This window comes from Cydia pomonella, chromosome 23 (genome assembly GCF_033807575.1).
Source record: "Cydia pomonella isolate Wapato2018A chromosome 23, ilCydPomo1, whole genome shotgun sequence".
Taxonomy (NCBI): Eukaryota; Metazoa; Arthropoda; class Insecta; order Lepidoptera; family Tortricidae; genus Cydia; species Cydia pomonella.
In genome coordinates, this window is record NC_084725.1 from 552,169 (window position 1) to 568,283 (window position 16,115).

The 16,115-nt window shown below is 35.4% G+C and overlaps 1 protein-coding gene across 12 annotated transcripts in view; it reads left to right on the plus strand.

Annotated features, from left to right (window-relative positions):
- LOC133530737 (zinc finger protein 184-like) overlaps positions 1–12,248 on the plus strand; it is a 160,286-nt gene extending 148,038 nt beyond the window's left edge. For 9 of the 12 annotated variants that reach the window (XM_061868771.1, XM_061868777.1, XM_061868774.1 and 6 more), the window contains 4 exons: positions 2,308–2,492; positions 3,673–3,838; positions 4,681–4,902; positions 6,351–12,248. In XM_061868771.1, the coding sequence (XP_061724755.1) occupies positions 2,308–2,492; positions 3,673–3,838; positions 4,681–4,902; positions 6,351–7,390 (1,613 nt within the window). In that variant the 3' untranslated portion in view covers positions 7,391–12,248. The remainder of the gene's footprint in view (positions 1–2,307; positions 2,493–3,672; positions 3,839–4,680; positions 4,903–6,350) is intronic. The other 3 variants (XM_061868778.1, XM_061868780.1, XM_061868781.1) reach the window with 2 other exon arrangements.
- The last annotated feature ends 3,867 nt before the right edge of the window (positions 12,249–16,115 follow it).

Consider the following 16,115-nt stretch of genomic DNA (forward strand, 5'->3'; position numbering starts at 1 on the left):
CGTGAGTCACTGAGTGTTAAGTAAATCTTGTACTTGCGGATTTAATACACCGCGGACGAAATTATAATAATGTGCACTGCGATTTATTACTATTGTTTGAGATAGGATCTCGATTAGAACGGAGGTTATCGATTTAATTATCAGTTTAATCACCAGTTTGTTTTTTGGTCTTATAACTACAAGCTTCATAAAAGGTTTTTTTGTGAGTTAGAGATTGTACAGGATCGGGAAAACTTAGACTTACAATATTTTGCTATCAAAAAGGCGGTCAACTTGTATGCCAATGACTGATACAAAAAAAAAAACTTCTATGTTCCTAACTTGACTGGTGGAATGTTGAGATAAAAATCGTTTTACATCACGGGTTTTACTTTTGAATAGCAGAATTTGAACATGGTCTATCAATTAATTGTTTTATAAGGAATAGCAAAGATAGACACACAGACGGATAAGGTAAGCTTAGTAGAACATTATTAAAACAATATTTTTTCGAGAGTTCATCGAATTCTAAATTTCATCGATAACTTATCAAAGGACTACAATGCTATGAAAAATTTAATGTGCTGTTCAAATCTAAGCTTTTATCTTACATTGAATTACATAACGATTCCCAATACCCATGCTTTCTAATCCATTTAGACCATAAACACTTAATCACTCGCTCGACGACCGATAAAATACCTAATAAATGTAAACTTATGTAACGCAATATTTTAAACTAAACTTTTCTCTGCAAAAGCGACCCAATAAAACCCAGTCTGTTATAAAATTTACTAACCATAAATATGGCAATCGGACCGTTAGGGCCAGATTAGTATTACCAGCCGGCCATATTTCCGACCATTGCCTGTGTCAGGCCCCATCATATATCTATCTAACATCTAGGAAATAATTCTACAATATCTTGCACGCGCAATGCGTACATTCTTCTCAGACATGCAAAATCACTAACACAACTCCAGGACTAAAAGATACCCTATATTGGCGTGTACGCATTATAAAAGTAGCTTTTGTGTGTGTGCGGTGTGTTCGTGTGCAGTCAATGACCTATGCATTTGCTTGCCGGTACCGGCTAAAAGTATGCGTTGGTTTTATTATGGTCTTATTTTTAAAAATGGCGGGCGACGTTGGGTTAGGTCGGGTCCCGATTTGGGTTATTCGGACTCGGAGGTCGCTGACCGTTGAACTCGGATTGCGTAACATTCGAATTTCGAACGGGATTCGCGGTCGTGTTTTGTTTTTTGCAACGGAACGGCCGTTGAACGATACATTGCTTCATAAATAATTGTTTAGAAACTTGGTTTTACAACTAATACGACGATTCTTAAGTTAATTGACATATTAAATTTAAAAATATATTATGACCTTGACTAGAAAGCTGATTCTCAGCCAATTTACTTTATCTATAAATACTATTGCAGTTATAAAATTGGCATCAACACAATTTTCCAATATTGATATGTTGATTTATTTAAGAACTTTGGTGCTATGACCCAATCTAGTGCAGTTCCAGACCGTATCAAATTTTATTGTAATTGCAGTCTTACTAACAAACCATGGTTTTCATGCTTTAAATATACTACTAACTCCAATACAAAACCAGTTTTCCGTCAAACAAAAGTTTTACTAGTGCAACAGCTTCAAAAGTTACTTTCTGATTTAAGCTTAAACTATAGCAATACTTTGTATGGTCAACAATGTAAAAAAATATATAATAGATATAAAATAATGTAACATTATGAGTTGTTTGATACTTAAAATTTATTTTATTTACTTTCCTTAGATAATACAATGTATAAAATCGTGAATGGGCACAAATTTACATACAACATTATATTTATGAAACTCAACAGATTTATGACTTTTATACTCAATCTCTAACACTACGGATCGTCTTCAATAAAAGCTACAATTGTACAAAACAGAAATCGGCCAAGAGCATGTCGGGCCAGGCTCAGTATAGGGTTCCATAGTTACCAATTTTAGAGAAGAGGACATTTTTTTTTCTTTCGGAGCAGTTATTTCTGAAAGTAATCACTATATCAAAAAACCGGAAAAGTGCAAAAACAAATTCCATACACATTTTTAAAAGCTCTTATGTCCTATAATAACGAACAAAACTAACAACAACAACCATGGGGCAAAGCTGGGGTTAATATACAAAATTGCGTAAAAGTATTTACTAAAATTTTATTATCCAGAGGAAAATGGCGACTATGTTTGTATAGTGAAACGGCCACTACCTCCCCATTCTGAACAGCTGTTTAATATTTGACAGCAACATATTAACATATATCTATTTTCCAGGCGAACGCCCCTACAAATGCCACCTTCCCGACTGCGGGCGCGCGTTCATCCAGCTGTCCAACCTGCAGCAGCACTTACGCAACCACGACGCCCAGGTGGAGAGGGCCAAAAACCGGCCCTTCCACTGCAACATCTGCGGCAAGGGATTTGCCACGGAGAGCAGCCTTAGGACGCACACGGCCAAGGTTAGTATCAGCATGGCCGAATTCACCAACTTCACTTTTTTTAACGAGCTTATAAATTGTCTCACTGGTGGGCAATGGCGGCTACTTAAAAAAAACAGTATAATATTTTTTTTTCAATTGAATGGAGTGGGACTCCTAGATTTAATAACATATACAACTTTTTTTAATCAGAGTACTTTTGTAGGTAGATGGCGCTATGTGCCAACCGAAGGCGTGTGGAAAAGGAGAGAATGAAAAAATTCGCACGCTTCTGGTAAGCTTGGTAGCTCAGTCGGGTCGGTTAAGAGTGATTGGACCGGTATTCCAAAATGTCGCAAGTTAAATTCTTGCCGGGAGCTGTGAATTTTTCCATTTTTCTTTTAATTTAAAAATTGAGAGTACTTTTTGCTAAAACAGTTTACCCTTAAACTATTGAATTTTCTTAATATATAATTTTTGAATAGACAATAAATTTGAATCAATTTTAGAGTTAACTCTCGATCAGTAAAACAATCTATTAAATTATATATAGCATTTTGCAATTCAATATAAAATTGCAATGATTATTTGGAATTATCTTTACCACAAACGACTTTCATATATTGCTAAAAAGACTAATTATAAATAACAGGAAGCTTTGTGAAATTTCAAGTTCATTCCGAATGATATTGGCAAAGCGCCATATTTTTTAAGCAACTGTGTTTTCAGTGTAAATATTATATTTATTAAGCGTTTATATTGCAAATATTGAATAGTCTTGTGTTTTTACTTCGATGGTTTAAACATTTATTTTAATAATTTTATTGCTATAAAAAAATTCGTAAGGTTTTTTGTTTACTTCTTGAAGATATGTATAATGGTGTTCAGTTGTAACATAAGCACATTTTTTGTTGTTATGTCAAATACCTAAATTTGGAACTTGGTGTTATCATACAAAAAAATATATTTGGCAATTTTTATTTCGAAACTTAATTATGGAACTGAACAGTTATAGGAAACGCCACGTTTCCCTTTATTATTTTCTCTTTCGTTTTCCAATCTTTAAATCAAAATTCCCTTTTCGGCCGTTACTATGATTTCCCAAAAACTCTTTTCGGCCCGTTATCAAAATTCCATTTCGGCGTATTTTTGGTTTCCAAATTCCCTTTTGACGTGTGTTTTATGAACGTTACCTAATATACTTATGCTGGGGCGCCCATAGGAGCTTCAGCTGCATCTTGGTGTTTTGCAGCAACACGCCGCCCTCATGATAGGGGGCGCCACCGCAACCCCTTGCCCCATCTGCCACAAGGTCGTGTTCGGGGGCGAAGCCCTCGTCGAACACATGAAGAACACCCACAAGGACCCCAACGCGTCCGGCGTTGCGAGTAAGTTCCTGAGACTCCTGGTTTTTCTGCAGCGGGTGTTAGATTAAGTTTGAATTAAGAACGCATTCGTTTCGAGAGAAGTTTAGAATTCGTTTTCCATTTTTGAATTTGTCAAGATTCTAAACGCGGAACAGATGTGTGTTTAGTTTTAAGAGTCGTCGTTGGAAGTTTGCTCAGTTTTGCTCTTACAACGTAATGGTTGTGTAAATATTTTGCAATAAAACATTTATTGATATAAAAGCTTCCAACTGGCGAGAAGCCAGCAGGGGTGTTGGTTTAAAAATCACACGAACAAGTATCGTTTCCATTAGATAATTTAACAGTAATTTTAGTATAAGTGCGGACGAGGAATATGTTGTTATGCTAAAGCATGGCGGTGTTTTGCAAACAGTTTGGTTTGCGATACGGATTCTTCGGATGGCAGTCTATTGTCATAACATGTTTGTTTACGTTTCTAATAGCTACATTTTCCTCGTTTTGTCGTCACGTCTTTTGTTATCGTTTTGTATCGCTAATGGAGAGGGCTTTTGAAAAGTTGGCGTCACACTTTCATCTTTTTTTATTCTCAACTTCTGTTTTAACTGCCAACCTGAATATAAGCGATTATTTCTCGAACACTTCATCATTGATCTCATCATTCTTTCATTCAATAATATTGTTTAATGATCATACCAAAATCATAAAAAAAATTAAGCTTTTTCAAAAACTTCTCTTCATAAGCATTTCCCTAAACTTAAGCAACCGACGGCCCCCACCGTCACCACATAAACTAACATTCACTAACCACAATTTTTTTTCTCTCCTAACCTTCCCACTAACCTCCCCATCCTGGTGACACGCAGGCCCCCCTGCCACGTCACCGTACCCTGCGCAAGCTAAACCAACTGATCCTTATGTAGCCAAGCGGCGGACGGCGAACCACCCGTGCCCGGTCTGCGGAAAACATTACGTGAACGAGGGTTCGCTACGGAAGCACCTTGCCTGCCATCCGGAGACGCAGTTGACCAGCAGTTTGAGGATGTGGCCCTGTTCTGTGTGCCAGGCCGTGTTTACGCATGAAAGTGGTAAGTACTTTTTATGATACAGATTATGAGAGTCAGCAGAAATTAAGAACCAGTATATAATAGAAGATTGACTTGAATTACAAAACAAAAGGAGTTCTTCTCCGTTGTAGAGGTACTCTAAATACCTCTTCTTCTTCCTAGCGTTTGTTATTGCCACGGCTCATAGGAGCCTGGGGTCCGCTTGGCAACTAATCCTGAGAATTGGGTACTAGGTTTTTATGAAAGTGACTGCCATCTGGCATTTCAACCCAGAAGGGAAACTAAGAGAGGCACTTTAAATATAAAATATAATTCAGTGTTTGGAAGTGAAAAATCAAGGTATTTCTGAAGACACATACAATTGTTGTCTTTGTACTAGGAACATTTTAGCAGAAGCTCGATTACGAATGATACTCATCTAATAATGACTTCATCTATTAAGATTAGTATTTACTAGGAAAATAATGTTTGGTTTTACTTAAACATTACATGATTTTTCAATTTATTTATTTGTTTCAAATTTAAATCAGATAACAAGGCCCAAATCACAAATACTTTACAGACTAACATATATATATGCATTTTATAAACTTAAAACTAAACATTATTTAAGCGTAGCTCCTTTAAATCGTCTAATCTTGAATTTAATAGTGAGAAATCAACATTAAGTTATAAAATCTAAGGTACCTAGAGTTTATTTTTCTCACTATATGTGTTCAATACAATACAGTAATATGACAAAAAGTGGTAAAGTATTCGTTGTTGTAAATATCATCTTACATAAAACCAGCCGAATGCGATAAAACATGCTATTAAATTATATTACAACCTAAAAATTATAGACATTTGAAACACATTTTAATTGCTCATTTATTTAACATTTTAATTGGCTTCAATATGAGTTACGGTTATTTAGGATTGTGTCATAATTATAAATAGTAATGGCAATGGTGACTTCCTACTTTACAAACCTCCAATAATTATTTTTGTAGGTAAATTAAATCTTGTTACTACGTGTTATTTTATTCTCGATTTCCCTATTTTGACACCGTGGTTTGGTTTTTAATTACAATTCATATTAAATTTTATATAAACTAACAACCTTTGTTGTATAATTTATCTTCATATTACCTACCTGCTCCTACGAGTATTTGCTTTGTGAATTTAAACTTAAATTATTATGAGAATTTATTCCCAACGCCGAATTAGTTAGGTATTTTTCAATAAGAAAATAAACAACATGAAAAATCTTATTTCTCTTTCTCTTACATTAGTTACCTATATAATATCCTAAAATAAGTATTAATTACAACTTTTTAATAGTACAATAAAAACTAGATTAACAGTAATAAAATGAGATTAAGTAATAGAAGACCTTTTAGGTTTACCTACTAGATCTTCTAAAACTGTTCTATGAAAGGCTGGCTTTTATGTACTCCAGAAATCTTACACGACACCGCATGTTCCAGGTCTCCTGTCCCACATGGAACACATGCGGATGGAGCCGAAGCACCAGTTTGCGGCGCAGTATGTGCTGTCCCGCGCCGCCGCCGAGCGCCGCGAGCGCGACCTCCTCGCCGCCGTGTCCTCCGCAGGAGGCTCAGGGCTCCTCAACCTCGCCCCTCCATCCCCAGCGCACTCCGACTCCTCCTCCAACGGCAGACTCTCCTCCTCAGCAGGCTCAGATGGAGGAGCAGCTGTCAACAAGCTTACAGACCTACTCCGATCCGCCAGCAACGGACACCAAGCGTACGGCGACGAAAGAGTCGCCGCAATCGCTGCAGCCGCCGCAAATATGATGGCTCAACCTGGGGAAGGCGCGAATGCTGTACAAGTCGCTGCAGCCAATCTAGTATCAGCCATGAGACAGCAACTAGCTAGAGAACCACCAGCGCAACCGCCTGCGGAAACCCCTCCAGCACCTAACGAAGCCGCTTTAAGAATCCAACAAGCTGAGGCATTACTTAGAAGTCAAGCGGAAGCACTAAGACTTGCAGTATCTCAAGCCGCTGCGGCCCATGGGAATGAAGCTCCAAGTCCGTTAAGACATAATGGAGGTTTTCCTCCGCAGATTACCCCACCTAACGATGCTAGTGGACAGCTGTCGCCAGAGTTAGTTGAAGCTTTCAGAATCGCGCAGGAGCAGAGATTAGAGCAGGCGCTGCGGTTGCACGATCCGAGGATGCTAGGGTTTAATTTGCCGTCGCCGGCGGTCGCTCAGCAAGCTGCGCAGCAGGTCGCCGCTCAACAGGCGGCCGCTCAACAGGCCGCTCAACAAGCGGCCCAGCAGGCAGTGGCCGCTCAGCAAGCAGCCGCTCAGCAAGCAGCCGCTCAGCAGGCCGCTCAACAAGTAGCCCAAGCGGCGCAAGCGGCTCAGCAAGCGGCCCAGCAAGCCGTCCAGCAACAACAGATGCAGCAGCAGGCGCAAGCCCAAGCACAAGCCCAGGCACAAGCAGCCCAGCAAGCTGCGCAGCAAGCTGTCCACCTCCAGCAAAACCCTCAGCCATGAGATTTCAGCTACTACTAATCTGAGGCGATTTCGTTCTAGTTAAAATTAATCGTTTCAAGTTTCGGTTTCAGAGCGTGATCGCTTCTGATTAGTTAATTTTGCGACGTTAAAATTGTTTTCTTGGTTCCGATTGCAAATTATACATTAGTTATAAAGAAGTCGCATAACAATAATGGTACGTAAGCCTAGATAGAACTAACTGTTGTAAATAGGAAATTAGCGATGTTAATGTAAATAAACTAAATGAAAATGATTGAACAAAAAATGGAACACACACTCGCTGCAAGAAATAAAATTAGAAATAGATACGAGAAATAATATTCTGTGCAATCTTCAATATTTATTTGTTTTACGCGTTATTATTTAAATGATATATTTATTTTTATTAGCTTTAGCACGGAGCGGTGTTTCTTAGCTTAGTACAAACTTTGGGATGTGCCAAACTATTTTCGCACGTTTATCGCATTTAGCGACTATGCAATAATTAGTTTTCGTTTAAAGTTTTCCATATTAAGATATTTTTACAAATATATTATTTAGGTGATATTGAAATTTGTTATGATTATTATTCTTGTCTTTTCACGCAATAATGCTATGCTAGTCACGTTTTGAACGCACAAAAAATCTATATCAAATTGGAGAATTTATTTTACTATTTTCAAATCACTTGGAACTATCTTTCTTCGGCGTGAAATGTTAATTTTATTATTATTAAATGCCATATTAGATATAATAATGTATATACTATAGCCACGTTACGTCTTCGTTTCTAAAAAGTAATATTTTATTTTTATTAATGCGATTATTATTTGAACAAAAACTATAATTATTTACAAATTATTTTGTAGAGTTGTAAATAAAAATACCAACTATTATTTTTCAGAAGACTGCCGTTACTTATTCTTTTTTTGTAAATACTTAATTAAAATGAAATTGTACGAATAGAAAAAATAGCGATTTATCACTGAATAGAGGAACTGTCAATTTGACAGGTTTAACCGAACAGACAGACAGTCGAAGATTTTAAAGGTCCATCTGTCTTCGACGAATCCTTAAAAAGACAAAGACACGAGACATTCTTATCAACATCGGATGTTGAAGTATGAGCCCATTATTTACATTTTTAATTTTACTTTTAACACATTTAAATGAATCACAATAGCCCAGTGAATCATTTTAACAATAAACAATACTTTTTGAAGCGTCTGCTTCGTCACAATAACCCGAAGCATCTAGTTGCTCCATGTTGTCGCTGCAGTAGATTTAGAATCAAACCAGACCTGAAAATGATCACTTTTCAATTCAATTCGAAAGAAAAACCAATTTTGGATCCAATTGGAAAGTGGTCAGATCCCGGTCCGACTATGAGAATGTCAAGTGTTGCCGAATATAATTCTTTTAATATTATCATCATGTATTATAAATAAGTAACATTTTGTGCGTACAAATTGGAGCTCATCGAATTTGTTCACACAAAATTGTTTATCTACGTATAATCGTAACATAGGTAAGGTATAGTAAGCTGATTTTAACGTACGTAATTATTTCATTCTTGAATTAATATTGGTATATCCGTTGTGGGTAGTCGCACACAGCCGTGCGGCGACATCTAGCGGAGTATCAATGTAAATAGTGAACAAAAACACAATGCAATAGCCCAAAAAATCGTTTATAATTTTTGTCGTGACGTTTGGTTGGTGGATGAGAGTTTTTAATTGAACTATTCGTTTCATTAAGTATTTTATTCATTTTAAATACAAAACTTTTCGGCACATTTTTCAAGTATTTCTTTGGGGAGATATGGCCAGTTACATCGAGACGAGCGGTTACCGGTATAATCAATTTTCTAGGAAACGTGAATACACAATTATACAAAAAACAATTTCGACTGAAACTAAAAGCAACCGAACATTTTTTCGATAAATACAATAAAAAAATCGTGAACGGATCGCTATTTATGTAAAAATGTTCTCATAAATTAATATATAAAATAAATTTAATATAACAACAAATGAAGTTCCTATGAATAATGTATAAAAGGTATTGTTTTAAATTTAGATCGTAGTAGAAGGAAAAATTTATGGACGTTTGGGTATTTTTAAAGTTATAATTAATAAACCATCGTGTTAGGGAACTGAACGCGAGTTGTACAAACTTACGGACTATGTAAGCACGGACCGTGAATCCTACATTTAGAATATTATATCAAAAGTTACGTTTCCATGAAAGTGTTCAAACGTATAAGCCTGCAATTCCGTGCGATTAATGTAAAAATATTTGTGTAAAAATATACGCATGTATTTTCTAATCTAATGAAGTTTTAACATAAGTTTTTGGATTAGTGTCTGGATAAATCGCGCGGGTTCCAGGCTTTAATCTCTGTGATCATCGAAGGAATAGTTATATCAGATCGTGGCTGCAGTTGTTTTAAGTTATCGACGAAGAAATTTTTTAATGTTGAAATTGAAAAATATGGAGTGAAGTTTTTTTTCTACATTTATTTTACAGACAAATTTCCGTAGTTAAGCTGTGTACATTTAATACTAATAATAAAGCCTAAATGAGCGATTTACTTGCGTCGCCGGACGGGGTCGTGCGGTAAATCAATTGATTTTTTCCAGCAATTGGTTTTTCCTTTTCTGAATCAATTGAATTTCAATTGGTTGATTTCTCCGCGGCCCCATCTTTTAGTGTCAATAGACCTGGTTTTGTTAGATGTGAACCTTGGATGCAAGCAAGTAACTCCACCTATTTGATTCACTTAATGCGCTGTTGGTTCAATTTTTACAGAAAAATGGATAAGATGCCTAAATGTTCTAGTTTTATTGGCTATTAAATATTATGTTATCGTTATGTTACTAGGAGAATTCGTTGATAATTTTAAAGCTAGCGTTTTCTTTATGGTTTAAAATTGCCACAAAACATGAATTTACTGAGAAGTTTCTTACACATTCTTCTCAACCGGCAGTTTCATGAGAATGCGGCTTGCAATTATAATTCGACTTAATCGCAACTACATCCAGCGATTACATTACATTTTTTATTTCCAATTAAGAAAAATATTATCAATTGCGCAGAAAAAGTTTTTTGCGCGATTGGAAATATTAGTTGTTGAGTTTTCACTATGGATTGCTGTTGTGTTAACTTACACATCCTTATTGACTGTTAAAGTTCTTTATTTAAAGCTTCGTCGTTTACGTTTAGTATTTGAGCTTGTTTTAAAATATTTAGCCAAATATACAATTATTAATCGTATTTTTAAGATATAGACAGGATAGCCAGGTTTTCAATTTAAACTCACATAATAGTTATTACCTTATATTGTAAGTTAGCGTAATTAATGTAATGTAATTCAAGGGCTCAGTTATAAAGAAACATTTACATTGGCTTTGAAATATCGTTTTATAAATGGGCCCGCTGTATAGCATGGAGTAAGACAAAGACAAATTAAAAATAATAAAGCTTGCTCTATGCTATGTGTTTGAGAGTAGTGAACAACGAATAAAAAACATAAATACAAAAAAATCTGTGTACTTCAATGTGCTTACATGTCATAATAGTTAATGTACTCTGTATCGGTGTTCTGGGGACACCAGATCGGCGTCATATCCATTTTTAGGTAAAAATTACTATTAAACATACGAAAAACACAATTTTGACAATATTTAGAATGTAATGATGATAAATAAACAAATGTTACAACGGTTTTGTAACAACCAAATTTACAATCGAAATCATTTTGAATTTCGAATTTGGACGGTTCTAAAACAACTGACAGCGCATATTTCGTCTATAATACTAGCCGATCGGTGCCACAACAGGCATTTGCGTTGTTCAACTGTTATTTACAACCATCTGTATTTACAACTATTTTTGTATTTACAACCAAGTTATTGTATTTGCCCCTTTCAATTGGTGAATTCTAGTCTTTATTTCTTGAAGTCCCGTTTACTTTTTAATGTTAAAATAAGCGGGACTTATACTTTATTACAGGTTATCCAACGTTATTCTCTCTATTCCTGCTGTCATTCGCGTGACATTTATATAGTCGTCAAAATAGTAAAATATAAGATGGCAGCTCTGAATCACGTTGGACTCTGTAATTTAAAAATGTCGTGATTGCGAACTACAAAAAAAAATGAAACTTTTGGAAACTAACAAAAAATATTAGTATCATAAAATATGGTAAAATATTTGGATAATAAAAATTGTATAGTGATCGATTATTGGAAATACTGAATGGTCAAAATTAAAAGTATTTCGGCGTAATGTAAAATTCCATTTGCTTAGAATTTAGAATTAAATTACGATGTAGAAGTCAAAATTCATATTTGGCATGTTAAAATTAAAAAAAGAATGTAAATAACATTAGGGATGTGATGTGATGATACTATAATTGTACCTTATCGATGTTTAGGCAAACATACATAATACAATTCGATTACTTATCGCGACAGAATTGTTTTATTTGTATTTTGATGTATAGCGTATTTTAAGTTCATATTTAATATAAAAAACGATGCCATGTTTTTTTAATTAGTTATTTGTAGCGTTGAACTGTAACGTGTTTATTGAATTATATTTTTTATAAAAGTTATTTTTTTGTACTTGTACTCGATTGATTAGTCAATAACGAACTGCTATGTATTTAGTTAAGTTTAGTGTTGATTTATGTTAAGCTTATATTTTAAACAAATAATTACCTTTATGAACAAACTAACCCTTTATATTATTTTTATTGTGGAATTATTATTTTTAACAACGGAAAATGCTTATTGTGTCATTGAATTGATAATAGTAACTATTATTGCCGAAACGGTTAGCTATAATTATTTTAAAAAATAAAAATGATGATTCATATTGGAGTTTGTTTTTACGCTTTAACCGAACCTATTGTCTCTATGAAGTGCGTGCTAGGGGAAATACTTAAAGGTGATGACAGCGCACACCTTGGCATAATTGTAAACTGTTGAAGGTCCAAATTATTATAGGTACTTCAACTTTTATACTACGGTCCATAGTCTTTTGGTGGGCGCCATAATGATGCACATACTCAATATTTGAAAAAGGACGCCTTTCAATGTAAATATAAATAAATATAAAGAAGAACATCTTTTCACAAATTGACTTAGCCCCGAAGTAAGCTCAAGAAGGCTAGTGCTGTAGGTACCCAGACAATTAAGTATATTATATATTTAAAAATAAAACAGGTATACCAACCCATATGACACATTACAAAATAAAATTCAAATATAAAAATAAAATGACTAAAAATGCATTAAATAACAAATTTAACAAATACTTAAATACATAGAAAACACCCATGACTCAGGAACAACACACAAATAGATCTTCACCTTACCAGAATTGGAACCCAGGATTATCGGCGTCAGGCAGGATCACTACCAAATAGGCCAGACTAGTAGTCAAAATGTAAAACTGTAGGAACATAAAATGTTGGTCTAGAAATAAGTAGAGTCTGTTCGGAAAGAGAAGAGTCGTGGAATGTATGGGGCCCAATACATTCCACGACTCTTCTATTTTCGCACAGTCTCAAACCATTTTACTAGTAAACCGATGGCTAAAGTATATTTGAGTGAGGAGACTGAGAGATAATATTTTGGGAAAAGTGGATAGTTTACACTAGGGGAAAGCCGACGTTTGAACAAGGAAGTCTGTCAAGACAAGGTCAAGTGTGTAACATGGCAAACCTACATAGTGCAGCCATCGCGCCGTTGGTAAAAAAAAAACTTTGCCTTTACGCGCGTCTTTTGTTTTTTTCTGATAATATTTTTCTCTGAAAGACTACAAAGGTGAACATATATTTGGATTGTATTTATTTAATGTTTTTTTTTTCAGCATACATTAGCATTACAGTGGTGTACAAAAGCGCTTACATACTAGTCATTAAAAATCATTCAATAAATAATTTAACGCACAAAATTAATTCTTATAATAAATAAAAATATAATATATAATGTTATTCGATTCTCATGATTACTTTGTGATAAAAGGTAATTCATATTTGGGCTGCCTCTAACTTTCTTCTGGTTTTTAACAGAAACGCATGATTAAAACTACTTATTTTCTTGTTAGGGTTCCGTAGCCACATGGCAAAAAACGGAACCCTTATGGATTCGTCATGTCCGTCTGTCTGTCCGTTTATGTCACAGTCACTTTTTTCCGAAACTATAAGAACTATACTGTTAAAACTTGATAAGTAGATGTATTCTGTGAACCGCATTAAAATTTTCACTCAAAAATAGAAAAAAAAAAGAAACAATAAATTTTTGGGGGTTCCCCATACTTTTTTTTCATGTAACCCATACGTGTGGGGTATCTATGGATAGGTCTTCAAAAATGATATTGAGGTTTCTAATATAATTTTTCTCTAAACTGAACAGTTTGCGCGAGAGTCACTTCCAAAGTGGTAAATTGAATTCCGTTCACTCCGGGGTATGGGTAAGTATGTTTAAGAAAACTAAATGGCATAAGTTAATTCAAAAAAAAAAATGTTTTATATTTATATATATATATATATATTATAAAAAGTAATTAAATGTTGCATATAGCATTGTTGTAACACGGGCATGACATTTAATTCCATCAAACAATTGAAAACTATGACATATCAATGTCATTTCAAACATCAATCGTCCGAGATAGTATTTACGCTTAGTAGCAAACGTATACACTCGTATTAAACACTAATCAATATGTAAACAGGCCCTAAGACAAGTGTATACGCTCTTTTACATTCACGTCTAATAAAGAAGCAAAATTATAAAATATGAAAATAAAAACACAATCTCAAAAATATGATAGGTGTGGGTTATGTGTGGGTTGTAGGTGAGATCCCTATTACAAAAACTAAGTTTTAACACGGAACAATTTTTTTAACTACTTGCTGTATACAATATGATATTTTGTATCAAACGTCAATCACTTAAGTCCGACGGTATACATTTTATTCAATTACTAAATAAGAAAATATTCTATTTCGAAAGTGTTCCCGTCGAATTAGTTACCCCAATAAGACTGAGAACAAGAAGCGCCATCTATGAACGAGTAGTCGTACTATGTGTGCAAATAATTGGCAGTCAATTAGTTTTAAATTGGTTTCGGTGTTTTATTTTATTATTATCTTTATTTCTCTTTCTTCTTAGGTTATGTTTTTTACAATATGGATATAAAAGTAAAATATAAAAATACATCAAAAAATACTATACAAAACATATAAACACATTGTAAAAAACTTAACCTAGTGTGCCGCCAGCAGCGGGGCAGGGCCCAAGCTGCCGGTGGTCAGGGCTGCAGAGAGAGGAACCGCCGCACTATCCGCGCCGTGTCCAAGATCACCGCCTTCTGCATCTGACCCTTGATCCAACCACCTAGCGAGAGTCTCTCAAGGTGTTGGTCGAGACTCTTCGCTATGATGATGGTGGGTTCAATGGCCTGAAACAGAGGCAGTATTCTTGAACGATACGCGGATAGTTTTGTTCCCCCCTCTGTAGCCCCATAGTACGCTCGCATGACGTTCTCGTTTATAGATGGAGTCCATTTCATGCGGCGCACTGCATCACCGGCAGCGGGAGCCTTGGGCGGGGCAGGATGTCCCGCAGGCCCCAAGCGTGCCGGCAGCGGTCGCCTATTATTATTATTATATAGCATAAATATGTTAAACATTATACACGTGGTTCTCATGCACACACACAACATACAAAAGCGACACACTATACACATGACTGAGATAAGTATTTTCGAGTATCAAGTACCTATCAATGAAATAAATTATGTTATTTCACGGAAATAAACACTATATAAATTTAATTTACAATTGTATTAGTCATTCCTCTTTATAAAAATATTGCTTGTAACGCACACTGCCATCTAGTAGAAAATTACGACAAAGCGACCAGTGGTACTACAGGTAGCCGGGTCACAGCGCCATCTACTAATATTCTTCCAAACTTCTTCATGTTAATGTGAGCGCGAAAGATGTAGCTGGCCGTTGCGTTCTTGGAGAGTATTTAGTTCAGAGTAGTAAAAACAGATAGCGCTTGGTACCGTGTAGTTTGGAACGTTGGGAAACTTGGGAACCTATGGTTGTACTTTACTAACACTATTTGGCTAAATGTTTTCGAACCTGTTTTATAGATGGCTCTGTGATGCATTCAACATTTTGCCCAGTATTCAAAATTCTATTTTATACAAATTGTAATAGAGAGCTTTGTAATTAGAAGCTTGCTGAGTGCCCTAAGTAAGGTACCGAGACTGAAAAGCTTGATTATATCACTATTGTATACAATACTTATTCTACTCCTTCTTCTTCCTAGCCTTATCCCATTTACTTGGGGTCGGCTGGGCTAGAATATTTGCCTTTTTAAGGTCCTTTTGGATAAGCGCCATCCATGTCGTCTTGGGTCTTCCGCGCCCCCTAGGCTTCTCACTGATTTCTAAAACTCTCCTCGTCATATGAGATGGACGCCTCATGACGTGGCCGTACCATCGGAGCCGGTTTTCGATGAGTTTCTCTTGGATCGACCTCACTCTGAAACTGCCTCTGACATGGCTTTTTTTAATATGGTCCAAGAGTCCGCCGGCCCATCTGAGCATTCTCATCTCCGCAGCATGTTGTTTTTTAAGAGCAGAGATGTGACTTATTTGAAATACTTGTATTTAAAATGCAAATACAGAATGCAAAATACCTATTTTGTATTTAAAT